General features: G+C 44.1%; 1 protein-coding gene across 1 annotated transcript in view; it reads right to left on the reverse strand.

Moving 5' to 3' along the window:
- The window catches only part of GFOD1 (glucose-fructose oxidoreductase domain containing 1), a 73,010-nt gene extending 56,007 nt beyond the window's left edge, over positions 1–17,003 (reverse strand). Inside the window, exon 1 of the mRNA XM_017808607.1 lies at positions 16,747–17,003. Within this exon, the coding sequence (XP_017664096.1) occupies positions 16,747–16,999 (253 nt within the window). The 5' untranslated portion in view covers positions 17,000–17,003. The remainder of the gene's footprint in view (positions 1–16,746) is intronic.
- Between the last annotated feature and the right edge of the window lie 5,147 nt (positions 17,004–22,150).

Here is a 22,150-nt window from a genome sequence, read left to right on the forward strand (position 1 = left end):
CAAAAAAACCCACAAAACAAAACAAACAAACAAACAAAAAAATGCCCCAAACAAAGTCCAGATTTTTAAACAGACCTTCTTACCCATTTTTCTACACAGAGGTTGAATTCAGGCTAGGTAAAACTGGCTGTCTGCCTACAGCATTTTTCAGAAACCAAGCTGGGAAGAAGACAGCTCATATGTACGGAGGCTATGCCACACACACACCACAGGTCACTTCAAACAGACTTTACTATGTTTGGGAAAAACTTCTAAGTTAACAAGGCTCTTATCAAATGTCTCAGGGCTTATTGATGCTGAAACACCTATTCATCACCTCTGTTTAATAAACAAACCCCTCTAAGGGTGCTTAACTTCTCTCTGCCTTCCTGTTCTTCTAAAGGAAGGCTAACTTTCCATCCTTCACCACCACAGTGATTTTACCAGTAAGCTATTACATTTGGTGCCCAAAGCATTTTCTGCCTGACCCAAATAATCCCTGGTAACTGAGTGTGGAGTCAGTGGTGCCAGACGGGTTGCTTTATTTCTCCACTCAGTAATCTTGATCTTTGAAGTTCACCTCCACAGGGACAGAGCCTTTACAGAGTCTTTCTCTGGAAAGTTCAAGACAGCTTGAAGAAAAGATAGTAAAAGTAACACACTGCATTGTTTAACCCTTTTCATCACCAAAGCACACAGCTAGCATTCCAGGAAGGGTTCATTAATTCACTTAGTGTTGGAGATGTGACAGTTCCCATTGAAGTCAATGATGTCTTCCTCCCTCCCAACATCCCTCCTAGTTCACCCTTTCCCACTGCAACTCAAACCTCACTTCGGGTCCTGCCAGAGCCCTCTCCTCCCAGCTGCATCTCACTGCCAGGGATGCCCCCAGAGCACATCCTAGGGCAAACTGGTACATGGTCCTTTCCAGGGAAGCAGCCCACAGCCCAGCAGCAGGAAGGAGATGGGGAACACAGCCTGTGGCTGGCAAGAGGGAGTAAAGACAAGGGATTTTGAAAGTCACAGCCACAACCACCACCTACACCCACTTTCCCCTTCATTTTTTGCAAGCCTGGTCCCAGAAGCACAGCCTAATACATTAAATACTTGCTCCCTCATGCTCTGGCTCTCTCCCATTCCCTCCCCTGCCAGCCTTTTTATTGGGCTGGCTTCTTCAGGCCAAATTTGTCAGCATGACGGGTGCCTTTCCATTTTCTGTTTTCATCTATTTTTCCCGTTTCTAACACAGGAGGCGTCTCGCACCGAGTCCTGAGAGCAGCCCCTCCCCTCTTATCATTTGACTGAAACACATCCTCCTCTTCCAGGCATGTATTACGTGATGTTTTGGAGCAGTATGTTTTCAAAGACAAGAAATGCCAAAGAATGCTGCTACGCCTTTTCAGCACTTCACACAAAGCTGGGCATGGCTTGCCACATTGCTGTGACATTCAGGGAACCTGCAGCAAGTGTCTGTCTCTTGTGAAAGGGGCAGAAGGAAGACTTAAGTGGTTTATACCTCTAATCCAGGACTTCAACCTCAACAGCCTATGCTGCTCCCCACTCCTCCGTAAGTCTCCATTTTTTTGCCCCTGTTTCCAAACAAAGGTAACAAGCTAAACACAAGCCACCAAATGTAAGCAAGTCAGCCATGCAGAAAGAAATACAATATTCTCTGATCTGACTAAAGTTTACTGTCTTGCAGACAGTAGTGGCAGCAATGCCCCAATTATGGCCCACTGCACATTTTCATCACAAATTTCATTCTGTTTATCCCATTCCCAGTATTCACAGCGTTTTACTGCTCTGAGATTAAACCTGGCAAAAAGGCATCAGCCATAAAACAAGCACTACACTAAAACAAAAGAAGTATTTGTTTAAAAAAAAACCAAAAAACCACAACTTGGTCTGGCCCCTTCTTTCAACATCACAGAAATGCCAAGACAATGCAAGCAAGTGGATTTGGCTTTCCATTTCTTGCCATGCTGCTTTCAGTAGAAGGTTTTTTGGAGTTTTAGACAACACTGAGATTAGCTCAGTTGGTTACACCAAGGTTGTGAGTCTGATTCCTGTATGGGCATTTAAATAATAGCTGGACTTAATAATCCTTATGGGTCCCTTCCAACTTAGAATATTCGGGGAAAACAACTGTGAGACAGAAAACAACTTCAAACAGATGACTTTTTGCCAACAGCAGATCAGAAGGCTTTCAAGTCTTTAGGTTTCCGGCATGTGGAAGTACAACGACGATCACGCCTGACACGCTCCTAATACTGACCAACATCTTGTGGGCCAAAGCTGGAAGACCAAAAATTTCAACAGACAGTGATGTGAATCTTTGTTTAGGGGTCCTACCCTGCCCAGGCAGATAATCCCCTTCCCACACTTTAACCCAAAACACTCCCTGCTGTACTGGGGCAGGCCATAAGAACAACAGCAGCCAATATGTCTGAGGTGAGGACTGGCAGGACCTCACCACACACCCACTTCCCTTCTTCTCCTCCCCTAATCCAAACCGCGTCTCACTTTCTGGAAGAGATGTGCAACCTCTGATCACTCAGTGCTGTTGATATGGCTCAAATCAATGGGTTCCAACACCTGCAGCTATCAGAGGTGTTGAGAGTTTTCTCATCATTGTAAAACTTCTCATGGGAGATGTAAAAAGCACAGGAGAAAAGGATTTTCAGAGCTGCGTAAAAGGCTACAGGACCTGTGAAACTGGGAACCCATCCCCAGCTGCTCAAAGTGTTCTTCACCTTCTCCACCTCTATATAATTTAATCCCAAGGAGGAGTAAAGACTGATTGCATCCATATTTTTGTGGGAAAGACTCTGAGTTATATGAGCACGGGGAAATACTGACATGAAAACAAAAGATGACATTCTGCTAGGAAATTTAGAGGTAAATCTCAGATTGCTCTACACAGCCCTGTTTCTCTCGCTTGTATGTCTGAAAAGCAACAGGCCATTTGAAAGCACTTTAATCCTACTAGAATGAACATTTGTCTATAAATACCTTGTTTTGACTTAGAACCCCAAATTTCCACTGTCTTGCACTCCGTGAAGCAATTTACAATTGCTTGAGCTTTCAAAAGAAGAAACAAGATCCAAGACTGACAATTCATGGCATTTTGAATGATATATTCTCAGATTTCTCTATTTAAAGCACGTAAGGCATACTGTTCCGCTCATCATCCATGGCATTTTAATTAATATCCTAACTACTGTCCACATCAATCCATCTCTCAGAGTCTTTTAATTACAGGTTTAGAGACTGGGACAGCACAGCTGCATTAAATCAGAACTCGTGGTACACAGTTCTCCAACCAAAGCCTCAAAGTCTATCCTGGTCTGAAGCTAATTTTCTGATTTCTCTTCCTCTCTGGCCATATTTTTTATTTTTTCCCTCAGTCAAGAAACTACACCCAATAGTTGTTACAAGAAAATTGAAGCAGCACAATTACCCACACTAGTTTCCCTAATATTAGTTTCAGGCCCTAACAGGTTTTACAGTGCCAAGTGAGCCTGGGAATAAAAGAATAAATAGTGAGAAAAAAACAGAGAGACTGACAAGGTAATCTAATCACTAGAGATGTGTATTCTGTGAACAATACTAAATTAAAAATTAATATATTTTTATTTACTGGCATGACTGGAAAGATACCCTCAGTTTTTCCTGCATTAACAGTTGCAGGAACTTTACAAGCCTATTGCCCCAGCACAAGCCCATCTGAAGTTTAGTCTAGAGATTTCTGATCCACAGACAAAGAATATATATTTACACTCATTACAATCACAAGAGTATAATCCATATGATCTGCTTGCTTCCTCCAGACTTCCCAGCTGTAAGCACCACATAATCCACATGGAACTCAGGCTAGTGTACTAAGACCAGACAGAGTTATAAAAACCTAGATGCTTCCATCATCCTGGTCCAGAGCTGCAGTGCAAACATTTGACACTTGCAACCAAGATACTTTATCAGCCTGGATATTATCTGCTAGGAGGACTCCAAAAGCACTCAGTCCTCTCAAACAGAGGGACCTGTCAGTGCCTTGGTAAAATAAATACTCTTTAGGAGTAAAAAAAACAGTTTCCCATACTTCTGTGATGTTAATTCTTCGGTGCATCCTTTCTAGTAAAGAGAGATGTGAGAGTAATTCCTCCCCAAAAGAAGCAAAAGCCTCAAAATCCGGTCCTTGTTCATTACACCAAAGAGCTCACAAGACCAATTAATATCACACTTGCTGCATTACATTTAAGACTCCTCAAGGGAACCTTAAATGATTTGCCAAAACCCAAGTCAGTGGTTAGAGCATCATCCCAAAATTTTCTTTTGAGCACCAAGGAAAAGAAATGTTTCCAAATGCTCTGCCTATTTATTTACCAACTTGGTGAAATGCACTAAAACGCAGATGTACCCAGAGAGGGGAAAACATCATTCATGGCTCTGTACAGCGCAATTCCATCTAGTGCAAATTCCCTCTAAGCACAACATCAAGATGGTACATGCAGCTCCAGCAACTACCAGCACCATACTCTCTTTCACCCAGCACTATCAGATGATTCTGCCTGATGCAAGAGGCCATAGGCAAGCACTCTACAGGCTGAAAAAAATGCCCAGACATGAAATTACCTATCTTCTTTGATACTTAATTTGAGCACCTTCTAACAGCAGCTGCAAATCTGAACTTGCTCACACCAGCTTACACTGGTGCTCAAGGTTGTACTTGCAACCAACATTACACATGTATGCTATTGCCTGTCTTCCAAAACAGCAGTTGTCCCAATCAGCCCTGAAAGGCCCTGCCCGTTTGCTAAAGAAACGGGTTTCCCAGTGTCTAGAGGGCCATAAAGAATACTAAAGAGAAACCCCACACTTCATTAAAAATAAATACACAAGTCTCCCAGCTGCTGAGCCATCACTGCTCAGAGCAAGCCATCTTATTAAGATTTTTTTTTTGGTGGCATCTGTTAAAAAAAGCTCCAACACTGGAAAGATGATTACTGACGTTAATAACACGCAAAATATTCAGTGCCAGATACAATCATCAAACTCAACATAGATCACTCAATCCCAGGCACGAATCTTTCCTGGTGAAGGGAGTCCCTCCACTAGTCCTTGCAATTCCTTTACAAGCTGCTGCATACACATTAAAAAGTGACACCAACAAGAGGAGAGGTAGAGCTTATTTTCAATGTCAATCAGGTTTCCCTGCACTGTCCCCACTCCTCTCTTCCCACTCTGGTTTTAGATCACCTGCACAACCATTCAGGGAAAAGCCCCAACCAGAGTGACAGCGACTGGTCCTCTCTGAGCAGCTCAGATGCACCTCTCATGATCATCATCCACTCAACAGCATTCAGCCACAGCAAATCCCACAGTGAGAGAGAAGAGCAGGTATCAAAGGGCTCAGCTTCTGTCCCTGCCACCAGTTTCCCACAAAACCTTCAGCAAGTCTCTTAAACCCTCTGTGCTTCCTCACCCTCAGTTTGTAGTTTTGGGAATCCTGAAAGATGAATCGAGCTTCAGGAAGGCAGGTAAATGCAATCTAATTAGACATCAACAACCTAAATTACAAAGAATGAAAGCTGAGGACAGAAATCCTCAAGCTTATTCTCATCGTGCCACTCTTGCTTAGAGGAAATAGGAATCTCATCAAACACACACCAAGGGTAGAGTGGAACAATTTTATTCCCACCTGACATGTAAAGGGTCAGGTCCCTCTGCACACAGATGGCTGCAGCTGCCAAAACATCTGTGCACATCAGGCCTTGTGAAGGATCACCTTCACCAATGTGAACAAATCTGCAATTTCAAACAACCACCACCACATTACCATCACAATTAAATTTATATGAAGAGCTGCAAGACAGCACTATAATCAAAGGCATAAATAAATCTGCTAGCTAGCATCAAATCTCTGAAGCAAACATATCAGCATTTATGAGACAGAAGTGAGATGGCTTGTGAACACAGACTTTCCTCATTTTAGGCATACAGTGCATCAAAGTATTTTCTCCTAATGGGTAGGTGGTGGAGTCCAGTAAAAATTATATCCAGAATTACATTTCAGGTTCATGGTTCTTTCAAGCTATGCCAAAAGTCATAGACCATGTCCACATACGCTCTGGCTAGTTTAGCAAAGGTGTCACCCCTGCAAACCAGGCATCTCATGACACAGATTTTGAAACAGAATTATTCAGTAACATGAATAATGCCTGTTAACCAAGGATTTAAAATTCAGGACACCTTCTCCTGTATTTGGATAACACTGTATCTACAAACTAGCCTCAGAGAGTAATGCTTAGCACTCTGCCTGAGAAATAAGTCTTTATGTCTTTATCAATGCATCTCATACTGTTTAACCACAAAGCATCTTTCCCAGCACGAAACTGTCAAGTACCTTAAAGGGAAGTAGCAAGTCACAAGAGTTCTGCAAGCTCTGTCATGCTCATTTAGTGATACATTTTTGTAGGCTATGGCTAAGGTTTCTAAGCATCTGTACTCCCAATATTTTCCATCTTATTTTTTATTCCTGCAGACATGCTGCCATAACATGTTATAGAAGTACAACTATATCAAGCTTCAACCTGCACCTCAGGAAGTCTTCCATCATCCCCATATCATCACTGGCGAATCAGAGCTCAAATCAGTCCAGCAGTTTAACTACCTAGGTAGCCTCATCTCCTCGGACGATAAGATTGACAGAGAGATAGACAACAGGTTAGCAAAGGCATATAGTGCTTTCGGTAAACTCCATAAAAGAGTTTGGCGAAATAAACACCTAAAGAAAAGCACAAAGATCAGTGTTTACAGAGCCATTGTGCTGTCTACTCTTTTATATGGATCCAAATCATGGGTCATCTACCACCACCACCTGTGACTCCTAGAACGCTTCCATCAATGCTGTCTCTGTACAATCCTAAATATCCACTGGTCAGATTATGTGACTAATACATCTGTTCTAGAACAGGCAGCAGTTACAAGTATTGAGGCCATGCTGCTGAGAACACAGCTGTGCTGAGCAGGGTACGTCTCAAGGATGAAGGACCACCACCTCCCTAAGATCTTGCTTTATTATGGTGAACTTGCCACCGGCTGCCGCAAGAGAGGAGCCCCAAAGAGGAGATACAAGGACTCCCTGAAACATCATCTCAGCTTTGGCCATATTGATCTTCAACACTGGTCTACTCTGGCCTCCAATCGGGAGGTCTGGAGACACACCATCTATAACGCTGCTGCTTCTCTTGAGAACGCACACAGGGTCACTCTCGAGGAGAAAAGACAACGCAGAAAGAATCACGTCTTGCCGATACCATCCAAGGAGTCTTTCTGCTGTGCCTTTTGCAACCGGATTTGTCTACCGCACATTGGCCTCTTTGCTTGTAGCAAATGTGGGTAGAGTCCTTCCCAAATCTTTGTTTGTGAAGCCTAGCCATGATGATGATATCGAGCTACATAATTTCACAGATGTAGCTATAGCTTCGGATTTTTTTATGAAGTGGTACAAAAGCAATTTGCAAGCAAATTCCTATTTACATGAATTACTGTGCCTGACAGATATTCTCTGTAAAGAATCAGTGATTTTTGTCTTCAAGGAGACTACTGAAGTAAGCAAAGGTTTGCAGAACTGTGTCCCAAGACTCCCACTAATCATTCCCTAAATTGACAGAGATGCTTTTGCTGAGAGGACAAAGATTTGCAAGGCCAGGCTCCTCTCCCAGAGGCGCAGTTAGTTTTTCTTTTGGGCCACAATGTGTTTTCAGTAGTATCATCATAAATTTCAACTATTTCCTTTGATCCAGTAGAGCTTTATTTGCATTTACAGTGGTGCAAGCAGAATCAGAATCCAAGCTTTTACATACAACTTTTCAGGCACATTTCTGGAATTCATTTTAGCACATACAAGCTATGTTTCGGATGTTCTCCCAGTTATTCTCTCTCTCCTTTCATATCCCCACATGAAACAGTAATAGTTGCATTGTCTTTTATGGGCTGAGGAAGTGAAGGAAGGGGAGGGACTTCCAGGAATTTTTAATTTATGTATTTTTCACCGTAATGCTGTTTTTTATTTTTTTATACATACACGAAACTATATGTATGGACACTAAGAAAAAGAATTTGGAGGGCTCAGCCTAGCCCTTGGTTCCACATTTTTAAGCAACAGCACTCCAGTACAGCACGGATAATTACTATTTTATAGTTCTCTCTCCTTGCTTGACTCTATTTGAATTTTGAAAAGCTCTCTATATTAAGGCTTCTCATTAGCCATGTGAAGCCCAGTACCCTAGAAACAGTATTTAATTCAACCATGACCTCCCTTCTGGGCATTTCCTGGCAAAAAATGGCCAGATGGAAGAGCTGAAGACTGCCAAACATTCACTGCAAGGAAATGCCAAAGCAAGGGTCTTTATTGCTGATAAAAGCCATGGAAACATCAGAATGTAAAACACAGTTGCTACCTTTTTTTCACCTCCATCTGCTTCACTAAAGCTGTGATTGCTGTTGTGATGGAATTGAAGGCACTGATTTTCACCCTGAGATTAAACTCTAGCACAGTAGCAAATGATAAAAGCAATTTTACTCCCTGTGTTACATCATTATGTTTATTCTTACATTACTATCAAGCAAGTTCCTCACACAGTGCTTTCATTTTCAGTGCCCTTCACCATGCTCATACTTAGAAGTTAGACCTGATAAAAAGTAGCTTTCCTCACTAGCCCTGGCTGGACTTAAACAAAGGATGCTATGATCGCTTTCCAAAGGAGAAAAGGAGGAAAACTCTTGCCCTCCACAATTCCCCACGACTCCTACTATTTTGTGAGTCAAACCTGTGTATTAATAAGATCTGGTGTTTATGCTATCCTGGATGCCAGTTCCACCATCTGGAAGTTCTCTATAAGGCATCCACAGTGCTCAAGGACAATTCTGCTTACACTTGCCAGGTGTATGAGTCTTGTCTGCCACAGGTGGTCAGCACTGGCTGTGCACTGCACCAAGGCTCATCCTCCTCTGCTCTTCACCACCACAGTTTTAGCGCAGCCAGCTCCTGAAGAAGTCTTCAGACCTTTTGGAGACTTTTGCTGAAAGGCCTCCAAACTCATGGTGCCTCAAAAGGATTCCTCATAGTGCCCACAACAATTAACCACCTAAATGAGTATATCATGCACCTTTATGCAGAGCACAGCTGTACCAACACATCTAGAGCTGGACTACACCAGCAACACAGATACATTTATACCAGCTGAACACTCTAAAGAGATATGCAACTGACAACTTATGCCTGTAAAGGAGCAGGAATAACCTGTACCAAATAGAGATGCCATTGTGCTGGCAGAACAGCGTTCATGCCAGAAGTCACACCAGCTGGACTTCTAATGGCCACACAGCAATTATTGCATTAAAGAAATCATACCCCTTGCTGTCATAATTATACTGGTACAAAAATCTATGCACAGACCAGGCCTTAAATCAATTTAGGAAACCTACACAAGGGATTGTTTCTCTTTAATAAGATAGCCATTTAAATAAGTTTGTTTAAATCAAGACTTAGGACCTGACATTTTTTATTTTTGTAAGGAGTGTGGTTTTGTTACCTGCATTCATGCTGACCTTGCAAATTAAGTCACTGACTTTGACAGCTCAGTCTTACGAATTCAAAGTTTGTTACGTGAATAATAAACAAAAAGCAGTAGGGTAAAGGCTTCTGCTTCAGTGGTTTGAGGAAACCAGAACAATTCTAAGCAACTCCAGATAACATTGTGGCAAACATATATTAACACTGAAGGGTGCTGTTGCATTGCAGTGGCCTGTGAAAAACACCCATCTTGGCCATCCTAGAAATTTACCTCCATTTTCATCCTCAGTGCTTTGCCACCACTGTTGCAATAAGCAAAATTTACTCCACGTACAAAGAAAAGGACACAATTTACCTGGTTCTCAAACAAAAGCTGACAGAACAACGTATTTAAATGTCTTGCAGAGTTTTTACCCTGTCTCCATCAGGGGCTGTGTTCAACTATCCGTATCAGGAGTCACACAGCAAACCTCTGTCATATACTGTCAATCTCAGGCATGAGAGGACTTTAAAAAGAAAAAGAAAAAAAGAAACAGAAGAGAGACAGAAAAGAGGCAACAGTGGAAAGCTTGAAAATCTAGTCATTTTACTTGTCCAACACATTTTCCCTTCTCTGCATTTATCTACATATTCTTCCCTAATTTATTATTTAATATTCTTCCAAAATTTGGAACAACAGAAGCAGGATGCAATTCCCTTCTTTACCTACACCACTGAGCACTCAGCAACACAAGTCCCTAAAAACAAACAACAAGACAGAAAGTCACAGAGGAAAGGTCTGTTCAAGATGGATCAGACAGCTCAGTAACACAGCAGGTGTCACAGTGGCCACTGCTTGTCAAGAATGAAGGCACAAAGCTATGCAAGAAAGAATACTAATAAAACATCTGTCTTCTGCTGTTTCCCATGTTATAAGAGTGCAATAATTTACTCCAGAAGTTAAATAATTAAAATACCTAGCCTGGGCACAGCTCTAACAGTATAAACACACATTTTAGCTAGACCTCTCATTTTCTCATAGAATAAAGCTATGCTACACATTTTCTCTTTGTGTAACAGTACTATAGCACTGTTGAGCCATTCTATAAAAAAAAATAGTTGCACAAGATGTTATCTATGTGATATCCATTCTACCAACTGTACCAGCAAGAGAAATACAAAAGGTGATCCTCACTAGCACCCCTGACTCATGTATTAAAAGAAAGTTAGATTTCTTTTCAAAGTATCATCTCTGACTATGGGCTCTGCCTAACAAAGCATGACAGATCAAATCAAACACTGGCAGAGGTCAGCACTTCTCTCATTTCCTTCACTACCACTGTGCCAAAGGTCCAAGCCCCTGGTAGCCAAGCAGATGGATGGAGGCTGTCTGTGCTCCAGCATCACATTTTGTCATTTAATTCACAGGGAGAAGTGGGCCTGCTGAGGGCATGGGCAGCCATTTTTTTCAGCCAACTCACCTACAGGACACATCCTCTGACAGAGGATAGTAACTTCCTAAACTTGAGAGATGCTGCTTTCCACATCTCTACAGCCTCCACTTGACTGAGCACAAGACTAGACCTGCAGCCATCCTGAGGAGGTTCAGAGTGTCCCACTTCAACTGCCCACACTGCTCTGGAGACAGCATTTTGGGATCCCAGAGGCCAAGCACATTGTTTAAAAACAATACAGAGGAAACTGCAGCAACACAAACTGACCTGACTGGACACAGGATCACAGTGGTGATCTTCATGCCTAACACTGTTTGATACAACCACTCCAATTGCAACTAATTGTTCCTTAACATAGGGAAATTTGGGTACGTCATCATGGCATAAGCTCAGTGCCCCAGTATCCTAAGTCTGGTCCATACTAGGCTCCCACCATGCCCTACCACTGCAATAGCAGAACTGGTGGTTACTTTCAGACAGAAGAGGAAAGCTGGGAAAAATTAAAACACATCTTTGATTTGAAGGCCAGAAAGGTCTGTTGATTTTTTTATCATTATTTGTTTGTTTTTAAACTTGAACAGTGGTCTTTAACTGTCTTAGAGAGCACATCCACTATATCCCTCTGTAAGTTTTACAGGAATAATACCAGAATTAAAGGTCTGCAGAAATGAAAGAAAAAGGTCAATGGAAGAGCTAGGTGCCATTTTCTGTGGTACCGTCATCACTCAAGTAGGAAGACAAAATGCAGCTGATTGCCAGCAGAGTCTTTGAACTGACTTTCTAATAAATGTAAAAAAAAGGCATCATAGCCTTTGCTAGCTCTGCTGATTAAAGACAGACAGCACTTCATCTGACTTCTTTTGCAATAAGATGACCATAATTCACATTTAATATGCTGCAAAGTCATCTGCCTTCCAAGTGAAGGAGCATGTTCTGCTGAAAGTCACTGCTGTTAGGTCAAATTTAAACTCAATATTACAGGACAGAAATTACATTGTTATTAATAATATATAATCATGATAATGTTTTCCTTTAATAGAGCATCTCTTCCCAGAGGATTCTAATGTTTTATAAACTCTGGACCAAGTTTTACCCACTGCTACAACCCTAACCTCTGCCTGATTTCCATGGGCGCAGAGGTATGTAGAAATTAATTAGAGATTGCATCAGATCTGTGAATTACTTCACTGCAGCTTGATGTTCCTCCCACTTCAGGGGTAGATCCAGCAATAACATTGCCAGTACTTTAATAAGAAGTTCTCACAAACATATTCTGGACAGCAGGCCTATAATGCATGCCTGTGTGTTGCCAGTGCTTCCTGGGAAGGGGTGGGAAGGTAAGCATCTGAGCAGTACTATTTATGTTCATCTCTAAATAAAGATGCTCCCTCATGACCGTGATCAAGTATAGAATAAACACCAATGAGCAAAAAAATTTAAGTGCTCCGTAAGAGGAGCAACTTCTGGAGGGCTGCAAAAGTTGTACTCTGTATAGTCCTCAGGCAGAACAGACTCCTACCATGCACTACCACAACACAAACATTTTAAAAAGTAGTATTATCTAGACATGGCTGCAAACACGTGCAGTGAATATTCAGCACACAGCTCAGTGTTCCTGCCCTTAACTTAGGATGAAAGAGTAAGTAAAACCACTGTAAACAGAATTAAGGGTAACATCTCCAGATACGCTTTAGAAACATCTGGTACTTGACTCTTCCCTAAAGCACTTCCCCAGAAACACTTATCTGAACCTCAGGAATAAGTTCTCTTTAGCCAAGTTGATCTGACCCAAGAACCAACAGGACCAGACATGTAGAAATATCTGTACCTTCAAGATGAAATGCCACCAAGGCCTTCTCAGCACCACATGCAGTAAATCACTTCACCTGATGTGGCAGCTGTTTAGTCACACAGGGCAACAGTTTCAGTCAGGATCTGAAGAATGTCATACTTAATTGACTAAGGGGGGAGGGATTACACTGGGAACAGTCCTATGTTGACAGTTTTGAACTGGATGGAGGGTCATATCATATTGTCTGTACTAGCAACCCTTCTGATACTGAGCACAAGTAGGCATTCTGGTGACATATTTTGACCCTGTATGCAAACACATCTCCCATGTCTGATCAGGCTTGGGATATGACCGAATTGCCAATGCACGCAGGCAGGGGAAAAGTGGACCACTTCTAGCGAACATGCCAAATTTTTCAGTTCACTGAGAAGGGAAAACACCCATTTTTAACAGTAGGACTGTTCTCTATGCTTACCTAAACATTCAGCCGTTGATCTTTCTTGACCACCAAACAAGCAAGTCAGTCAGGACATGAGTTTTGTATTATTCTACAGGGAACAAATACAAAGCAATAAAAAAAAAAAAAAGAGCTCCTAAGTGAGCAGGACAGACTAGAGACAGGAAAGGGACAATCAGAGCCATTTTGTATATGCAAACAAGGAATTTGTTTCCTTTCATACAGAAGTGACAGAGGCCATCAGCGTATTTCACATAAAATGGCACTGGTTTTATTCGTGCTTTTGGTCATTGTTCAAACCAGCCTGATTTCCAACTCTCTCTTGAACTCAGTCTGTTCCAGAGACTTGCCCAACACTGGTCTCACTCCTAACAAAGCTACCATACAGAGTCAGACCCAGCTCAGGAACCTGTTTCTAGCAGATATGAGCAGCAGAGGCTTAGAGGAAAAGTTAACAGGGCAGGCTTATAGTTTTATTTCTCCCATTTTCTCCCCTCAACAGCTGCCAGGAAGCCACAGTTTGGGGACTTCCTCAGCTGGGGCATGTATTCACACATCTGTTTCAACAGCGGTTGTTGGGCCACCTTGCCAAAAACACTTTTCAAGCAGCAATACATCCACATGTCAGGCATATCAGTGAAAACAAAACAACCAAGTCCTTCCCACTGAGTGGCCCGAGTTAAACACAGCTGCAGAGACACCTGTTTCACTCCACCTTTACCTCCAGAGTCCGCATCAGAAATAGGCCAGAGTGGACTTAACATGCTGCAAATTCACAGTGTAAACACAGCGCTAGATGGGTGATGGAAACACCACCAACTGCTTCCTCGGGCTTTTACTTTTTAGTAATTGAAACCTCACCAAATGAGCGCACAGCTTTGGGCAACAAGACAATTTAAATTAAAACACAGGTACAAAAGACAAGTTGGTCCCTGTCTCTTCCCAGGCAAGATAAGCATCCTGTCATAGGGAAGCCAGACGTGCATGTATTAACAAGTAACTCGAGTCTTCCTCAACCTTTTCTACTGCAATGCAGGGCATCACGTATAGACCTCCTGAAGCCTCTATCTATGGGTAAAACATCTGGAATCACCATTTATGTCCCATCACTAGCTGGTACATAATATTTCTCACGTGAAATTTCAAGAGTAAGTAATGCTTTTCCATCTTCCGCTTTGCTCAGTCTATACAACATTGTCCCTGCTTACCAGAGGCTTCTGAACCCCCCACTTGATGAACTGCACTCCCTCCTTCAAACCAAAAAATAAAGCAAAATAAACACTCCCGGGCACAGCAGTTACCAAGCCATAAACCACAAGCAGGATCAGGAGATGGAGCTGCCAGCAGGGAGATATTCCTCTCAACAGTTTGGGAACCACTGCTCTAGGTCCCTGTTTGCACCTCTATGCAAGAACTTTCTAAGTTACAGATACAATACATATATTAAAAAAAAATTACCTCTGAAATAAGTGGGAGAAGAGTTATTTATTTTCTAAGATATATTTCTGTAAATAATCCCTTAAGTAATACACTAAAAAAAAATTATCACATGTTGCACATTATCACCTTGTAACCTGTTCAATCCCTGTTTAATGACCATGCCATGCATTTTTACACAAACTTTGTTATCCCTGCAAGATAAAAATAATGACCACTGAGGAAGGGAATAAAACTCTATTGACTAGAGGTGAAAGAGAATCGAGAATGGTGCTGTACCAATAAACAGTGAGGAAATACCTTTTTTTCTGCTCCAGTCTGTTGCTAACAAATTACATCAGCGAGTTATCAGTAACATCTCAGCTACACAGATTCATAAAATCATTCATAAATTCAGCTCATGTCTGGGAACAGATTTTTTTTTCTTTTTTAGCCGCAAATATTCAGAGAAGGACAAAACATATTATTACTTTATTATGCTAGCCGTGTGTGTCTGGCCCTCTGAGAAAAAGCACACCAATTGTATTTCTTTATTATTTCAGAAATTTTGTTCTACCAGATGCCTTTGTTCTGCCTGAAACCTCATGGGACTCTACCTCTGAGAGCACAGGCAAGCTGGGTCACTTCCATGAGCAACACCTGCAGGAAAGAGTGTCACAGGAAAACTGACACAATTGTCACTAAATTATTGTATGTCAAACATGAAACCTTGTTACCGTCCTTTACATAAGTTTTTTGGTATATGTATTTCTACACTACAAATTCATCTGCACATCATTCTGGTAAGCAAGTCAGGCTTCTGATGCAAGTGCTGTATCTTCAGGAAAAAGTCTAAAGTACAATATAAAAGAAAAGCAAATGTTCTGACTCAAAGATAAGCATTTCCGAGTACAGAAAGTAACACTGAGCAAAGCTTCCAGACAAATGCCTACACTGTACTTGAGGCAGGATTTTTTCTTTAGGCACTGCCTTAATTTCCCTAATTGCTTAATTTTAAAGGTTGAAAACACTAGCTGGCTGCGATATTAGCAGCATTTGAATAGTGACTAATTCTAATGAGTATGCTAGTAGCAATGTAACACTACGACACGCTACACACACTTATGAGGCCGAAAGCGATAGCAATCAGCCTACATAGCTGTAGCCCCAGAGCCAAACCAGCCACCCTGGCTCGTTAACCTCCACGCTCTCTGCAGCGACGACGACTCGCAGCATTTTCCTCTCATTCTCACCCCTTCCCACCTATAATTCTAGGGACAAAATAAGACTTCTCTAATCCGAAGGGTGCTCCCACTAAAACCCATGATAGAGCCAGCGTCCGAGGAGCATGGATCACGAAGCTGGCTGGAAGAGTAAAGCCAGGACTTGCGCTCACACAAGAGAAAGCGAGATGCGGCCCGCTTTGGCACGCCTGAAACCAGAGACGCTCACCACAGTGCATGCCTACTTTTTCAGTCCCTCCTTCCCTTTGTACGTGAGCTTCGTTAAGCCTCGGCTGTAACAGCGTTTCCTCTGCTGTCACCGCTTCCTGCCTCCCCCCTGGTTGCCAGCTGGGGTCCCGGGGCCGGGGGCAGCGCCGGCACTCCCGACCCCCCCAGCAGCGCGGGTGTCCCCACGGCGGGAGCGATGCTCGGCTCCCCGCTCCTCTGCCAGGGGCGGATGGAAACCGCCGGCCAAACGCGGGCGGGATGGTTATTTTCTCCCTTTTTTACCGCGACTTTCTCCACGACACGGATGACACCTGCTCCCTCCTCCCGCTGCCCTGGGTGTCAGGCCCGGCCCTGCTCTGGCTTGCCCGAGCATCCTGGAAGGGCGGGTGCCCGCTGCCAGGGACCACGTCGGCGGGGACCGGGGATGCGGGATGTCACACCGAGCTGCCGCAGCGCCATCGCCCGCGCCCCGCCGGTCCTCGGCCTGTCCCTCTCCAGAGACACGGGGAAGGAAGAAGGGAAAGGAGAGCAAAGCAAAGGGAAAACTCCCCGCTGAGGTGGGGCGCAATTCCATTCAGCCCGAGGCGAGCGCGAACCCCGAGCCCGAGGCGGGGTCGCCCCTCCGGTCCCCCCGCACTCACCCAGGGTCTTGACGGCGACCTGCCGGGTGAGCGGCGGCGGCAGGTTGACGCAGACCAAGTCGACGTCCTGGTGCAGCAGCACCTCGTCGATGCGGCTGGTGTAGAAGGGGACGCTCATCTCCTTGGCCAGCTCCTCCGCCTCCTCGGGCGTGCGGCCCCACAGCGCCTTCACGGCGAAGCCCTCCGCCTTCAGCAGCGGCACGATCACCCGCGCCGTCAGCCCGGTGCCGAACACCCCCACCCCGGGCAGCATGGCGGCGGCGAGGCGGGCGGCACGGCACGGCGAGGCCAGCCGCTCTCTCCTTCTCTCAGCAGGGAGAGGGAGGCAGCCCCCGCTGGATATCGCCGCTGCCGCCGCCGGGGCCAGGACCGGCCGCCCCCCGCCTCAGCAGCGCCTCGGCCGCCGGCTGCCCCGCCATGCCCGCACCATCACACACACGCCCCCGCGGAGGCGCCGGCGCTGCCCTCCCCTCAGCGGACGCGGGGGCGACCGCCCTTCCCCGGCCGGCGGCGCGGGCTCAGCGCCTCTCCTCTGCCATGTTCGCCGGCGCCCGCTCACCGCCGGGAGGGCGGTGCGTCGCTGTCACCTCCCGAGTGTTCCTGCACCGCCCGCACCGCCCCCGCCGCACCATTGGCGGCCGCTCGCCCCGGCACCGCCCCGACGGCGGCACCGGCGCCGCGGGGCGCCCCCTGGGAGCCGCCGGCCCGCCCGCCCCGCAGCACTGGGGTGCAGGAGGGGCGCGGTGCAGGTGCGGTCCCAAGGCACCGTGGGGTTGGCCGTCCGCCTGGCGGGTGGGTGTCGGGGCACCTCCGGAGGCATATCCCGCCCCGCCTCTTCACCCACGGCAGAACCGCTGAAGGGCCGTGGTGATGGGGAGTCAGGGAGTCACGCCCCGGTAAAGGCACGGGAGAGCTGGGAGAGCCACGGCGGCAGACCGGCGTAAGCTGATCGTGTGCGTCGCCCCGCGGTCCGTCTCCCTCTGAGACGGTTCTCCGGAGCGGAGATGTCCCAGAGCACGAGGGGAGCTGCACCGAACCCTGGCACCTGCCGGGCGCGGGGTCGGACTCCGGCTCCTACCATGCCCATGCCACTCGCCTGGGACTCCCAGCCGATATGTCCACCACCCATCCCATCCCAGACTGTTGATCATTCATTTCCCTCACAAATATCACGCCTCTGCAGCTTTACATTGGTTCTTTTTTTTTTCTTTCTTTTTTTTTTTTTTCCCCAGCAAAGCATCAGTATGAGAATCCCCTTCTCCATGGGTCTACTTACACAGTCCAAAAAACCATGGATTTGCTAAGGCGGCTTAGGAAGCTTTAGCTACTGCTGCCCAGCCCATGGCGTTTGTCCACGGTCTCTGGAAGCCTGGCAGAAGCCCAGACAGAGCACCAAACAGCCCAGGCACAGAAAGTTACATTTACTGTGGGCAGGAATCCTGCCTCCTTTGCAGACCTGGTGCTGTGCTCTAGGTCTGTCTCAGGAACGCCTGGTTTGCTGAAGGCATGTCAGGGATTTCATCAGCAGGTGCGGAGCATGCAACTTACAGAATCAGAATGGCTTTTGTTGGAAAGGATCTTAAAGATCATCTAGCTCCAACCCCCCCTACCGTCAGCAGGGACACCTTCCACTAGACCAGTTTGCTCAAAGCCCCATTCAACCTAGCCTTGAACACTTCCAGGGATGGGACATCCACGGCTTCTCTGGGCAACCTATTCCAGTGCCTTACCACGCTCACAGTAAAGAATTTCTTCCTAATATCTAATCTAAGCCCACCTATCACCATATGCCCTTGTAAAAACTCCCTTTCCAGAAGAGCAAACCTTCCAGAACCACTGCAGTGCCCCGTGCCAGATCCTGCTCATCCCACCTTTTCCCTGTCTGGGCTGAATGCTGGTCCTCCAGAGCTGCGCTCCTGCCAACCTGGAGGCTGCCAGATGGGCCCAAGAGTGGCCCATTGGTCCCACACAGGTCTGTGCAGAGCTGGTTCCCACAGAGGTGAATCTCTGCACTGGCTTTGTGCACAGATCAGCTGGTCTGAGAGCACAGTATCTCCTGTGAGTGCCACACGGTCACACCACAGCCTAACTCACTCTTTGGTAGAAAAATTATGAAACTTCCTGCTTCTGATTAAAAGGTAAGGATAAAGACGATTTTCCACATTTTGTCTTTTTTACCAGCTCCTAAGAGAAAGGAAGACAAGGGTAAGGAAGGAAAGGGAGGAAGGAATGAGAAGAGAATGAAGGGAAAAGAAAAGACAAAAGAAATTAAAAACCTTTCCTTTATGAGACTCCTGGAAATGTGCCAAGGACAATGTTGCAAAAGTAATCCACCAGTGTTCAAAAAATTAGGCTTGGAAGCCAGCAGTCTTTTCCCATACTCTGTAAAGAGGTGGAGTGGTTTTTTTTTCTTGCCACCATCTCACAGCAAACACTTCTTCATTACAAAAAGCAGAGTCACTGAAAGGATTGCTGTGAGTTAAACATGATTTGCTTTCCATGTGCTATTAATGCTGAAGTGAAGGAGATGGATGCTCTTTGGCTTCTGACAATTGAAACACAATCCAGATCCATTTGTCAAAGAACTGCAGGAGTATTACCTTTCTTTAAAATACAAAGATTGCTTTGGAACTCTCTATCAGACATTCAAACCTGTTCATACAGGGTGTTCCCAGGACAAGCAATTTGGAATATCTGTCTTGTCTTATTTGCTTGTCTGTGCATAATAAAAAACCCCAAGAAAGTAGCCAGGTTACATGAACAGGGTAAATATGTTTGAATAGGTTAAAGAAAAATAGATGCTATGTAACTATTTAGTCATTATATAGCTTTCGTTACTTTTAGTAGGCACAAGCCACTTTATGAAGATCTGTGTAAGGTCACTGTTTAGAGAAATACTCAGGCATTCAAACTGGGAATTAAGGACTAGGGAATGAAATTATGCATTCTGCTATGTCCATTGTTTCCCTAAAAAGAATTTTTCGTTGCATTACTTTTAATTTTTTTTTTTTCCCCAGTTAGGTTTCCAGAGTTAAATTTGGCAAATGGCACCTGGCCCTCAACATTGCAGTAGCCAAGTCAACCTCTGAGCAAGCCTGAATTACTGCATCTGCAGAAGCTCTGTGTTCCCCCTCATTTGCTGCTGGGACTTTGGGGGCCACACCCCATACTGCTGTACTGGAACGAGGTCAAATCTTTCTCAGTTAATTGTGTGAAATAGGGTCACCATGTTGCACCTACCTATCTTCATGAGCACCCAGAAGGACTGAGGGAAGCCAGTGAAGGACCATTTGGGAATCCAGGCTATGTCCTCACCATGATGTAGGTGACTGCAAACATGAATGAAAGCAGAATCTTTGCTCAAATACACATCACTAGTGCTTCCAGTTATCAGTTACTTCTAATTTGAAGTAGTAGCATATCTAGGCAAGATTTTTTTGTGCAAAACAAAAAAGATTAAGACAACAAAGAAGTCCCTCACTTTGAAGGATGTGTCTAACCAGGACCAAGGTTCTTTGAGTGTATTGAACTATGAAGCCTCAGGTACTCTGTATATTAGACCTCTACACTTCTAAGCCTGTCAGTCTTGTCAAGAGAGCCAGCATTTTGTTGTGAAGGTTGCTAAAGCTTCCTTCAATGAAGACACGCACACAGAGATTTCTCTCACAGAGACAGTAATTTTGTTCTTTCTTGATTTTTTTTTTTCAAGAACAAAGTTGCACATAGGAAAAAAACCAAAGAAACCCATGAAAGTCTCATACATCCTTTTTCTGTATCTAAATTCTGTAAAAAAACTGGCAGGAAACTAATAAAAGTGTTGCAGTCACAATTCTGATCCTTTTATATATTTCAGTTGAGTTTTGTGGCTCCAGATCATTATACTGTACAAGGTACATATTAAATATATTACCAACTTTATGTGAGAAATCCCAACTCAATAGCACTTCTACAGAATTCTGATACAGTTGTTTGCAAAGATTTGAAACTGTCTTCTCAGTTGAATTTCATCTATTGCATGAAATTCTTTCTGTACAACTGTATTGGTTTCTTCTTAAATAAGTGTTGAAAATATTGTTGTCAGAAATCCTTGAGTTCTTAATGTTATTTAATTATTTTTAATAATTAATAATGTAAAATATATTTTCTTTAAATTAATTTTATTTAATTACTTTAAAAGCTTTTATTTATCTTTTGTATTTAGTTTTATTATTATTAAGGTAGCTATTGAGTTGAAAGTACTAGATATAAAAGGCATAAAAGAATCAATCAAGCATATATGACATGAAAATATGCATCATCTGTTGGCATAAGTAAAATGCAGAAAGTTGGTGGTTTCCCAGAGACAGATAGCACTTAGTCAATAAACATTCTCAATTTACTTTCTGAATCTGTTTGAAGGCATCTTCCCACTTATTGCAAGAGCTTTCTCTTGTACAGCCTGCTCAACTCAACACAAAGATCCACCTGATAAGAGTAGCAGGGTCTCACACTGTTTCTTTCTTACTTCTCTGTACTTAAAAGAAAATCTGGTCTTTTTCAGATTTTTTAAACATTTATCCAGTCAGACTCCACAGCTGAGTTCCTCAAACCTCTCATACGTCTGTCTGAACAACAAGGGAAAGAGCTGAATAATATATAGCTTCAGTGAAATCCTGAAATGAAGCTTGCTGTCTCTTCAGATACTTCTCAATTTCCAGAATTTTAAGATTAATTAGCTCATTTCCTTTTACATAGATCAGTGTCTTTAAACATGAAACAGCTGTGGATTTTCATTAACCAGTCAATTTCTTCTGGGGTATGAGGTTAGTGAACACCACTACTGGGCTTCTTCTGTAACTTTGAGCCTTGAAATTATTTGCATGGAAATAATAGTGCTTCAGAGATGAGGAAAAAGTGGTGAATCAGACCTGTCTGGTTCTCCCACTCAGCTGTACTGACTCATCCTTAGCTTTAATGTGTAGCACGAGAAAGGATGTGTGAGCTGAGTTGCTCAAGTCCTTTTTTACATCTTATGACACATAACTGGCAGTTTCTCAGGCTGTCAGGAATTTGTTCTTGAGAAGAGCTGGTTTGTTTAAGCGTCTCTTTGAATGCATTTCCACTGAGACAATCCACAGAAGTTCTTGCTCTGAGATCTGAAGGCAGGAATTGCATTGCCTTTTGTGGTATTAAATGGTCCAACATGCAACAGAGGGAACTAGAGTAGACCATATGGCTAGCAAAGGGGTCATAATATATTCAGCCCTCCTCTATTCTGATCAGTGGGAATTGTGACCATGCTTGGGGTCTCTGAGCCTGCTCAGTATGATTTCAACATTTTTCCTTCACAGTTTCCAGAGCCTTTGTTTAGAAGATACAAATGCCAAGTGTGGATGAGCTGTGTGGAAGATACTGAGGCTTCAAG

This window comes from Lepidothrix coronata, unplaced genomic scaffold (assembly GCF_001604755.1).
Source record: "Lepidothrix coronata isolate B3197 unplaced genomic scaffold, Lepidothrix_coronata-1.0 Scaffold23, whole genome shotgun sequence".
NCBI lineage: Eukaryota > Metazoa > Chordata > Aves > Passeriformes > Pipridae > Lepidothrix > Lepidothrix coronata.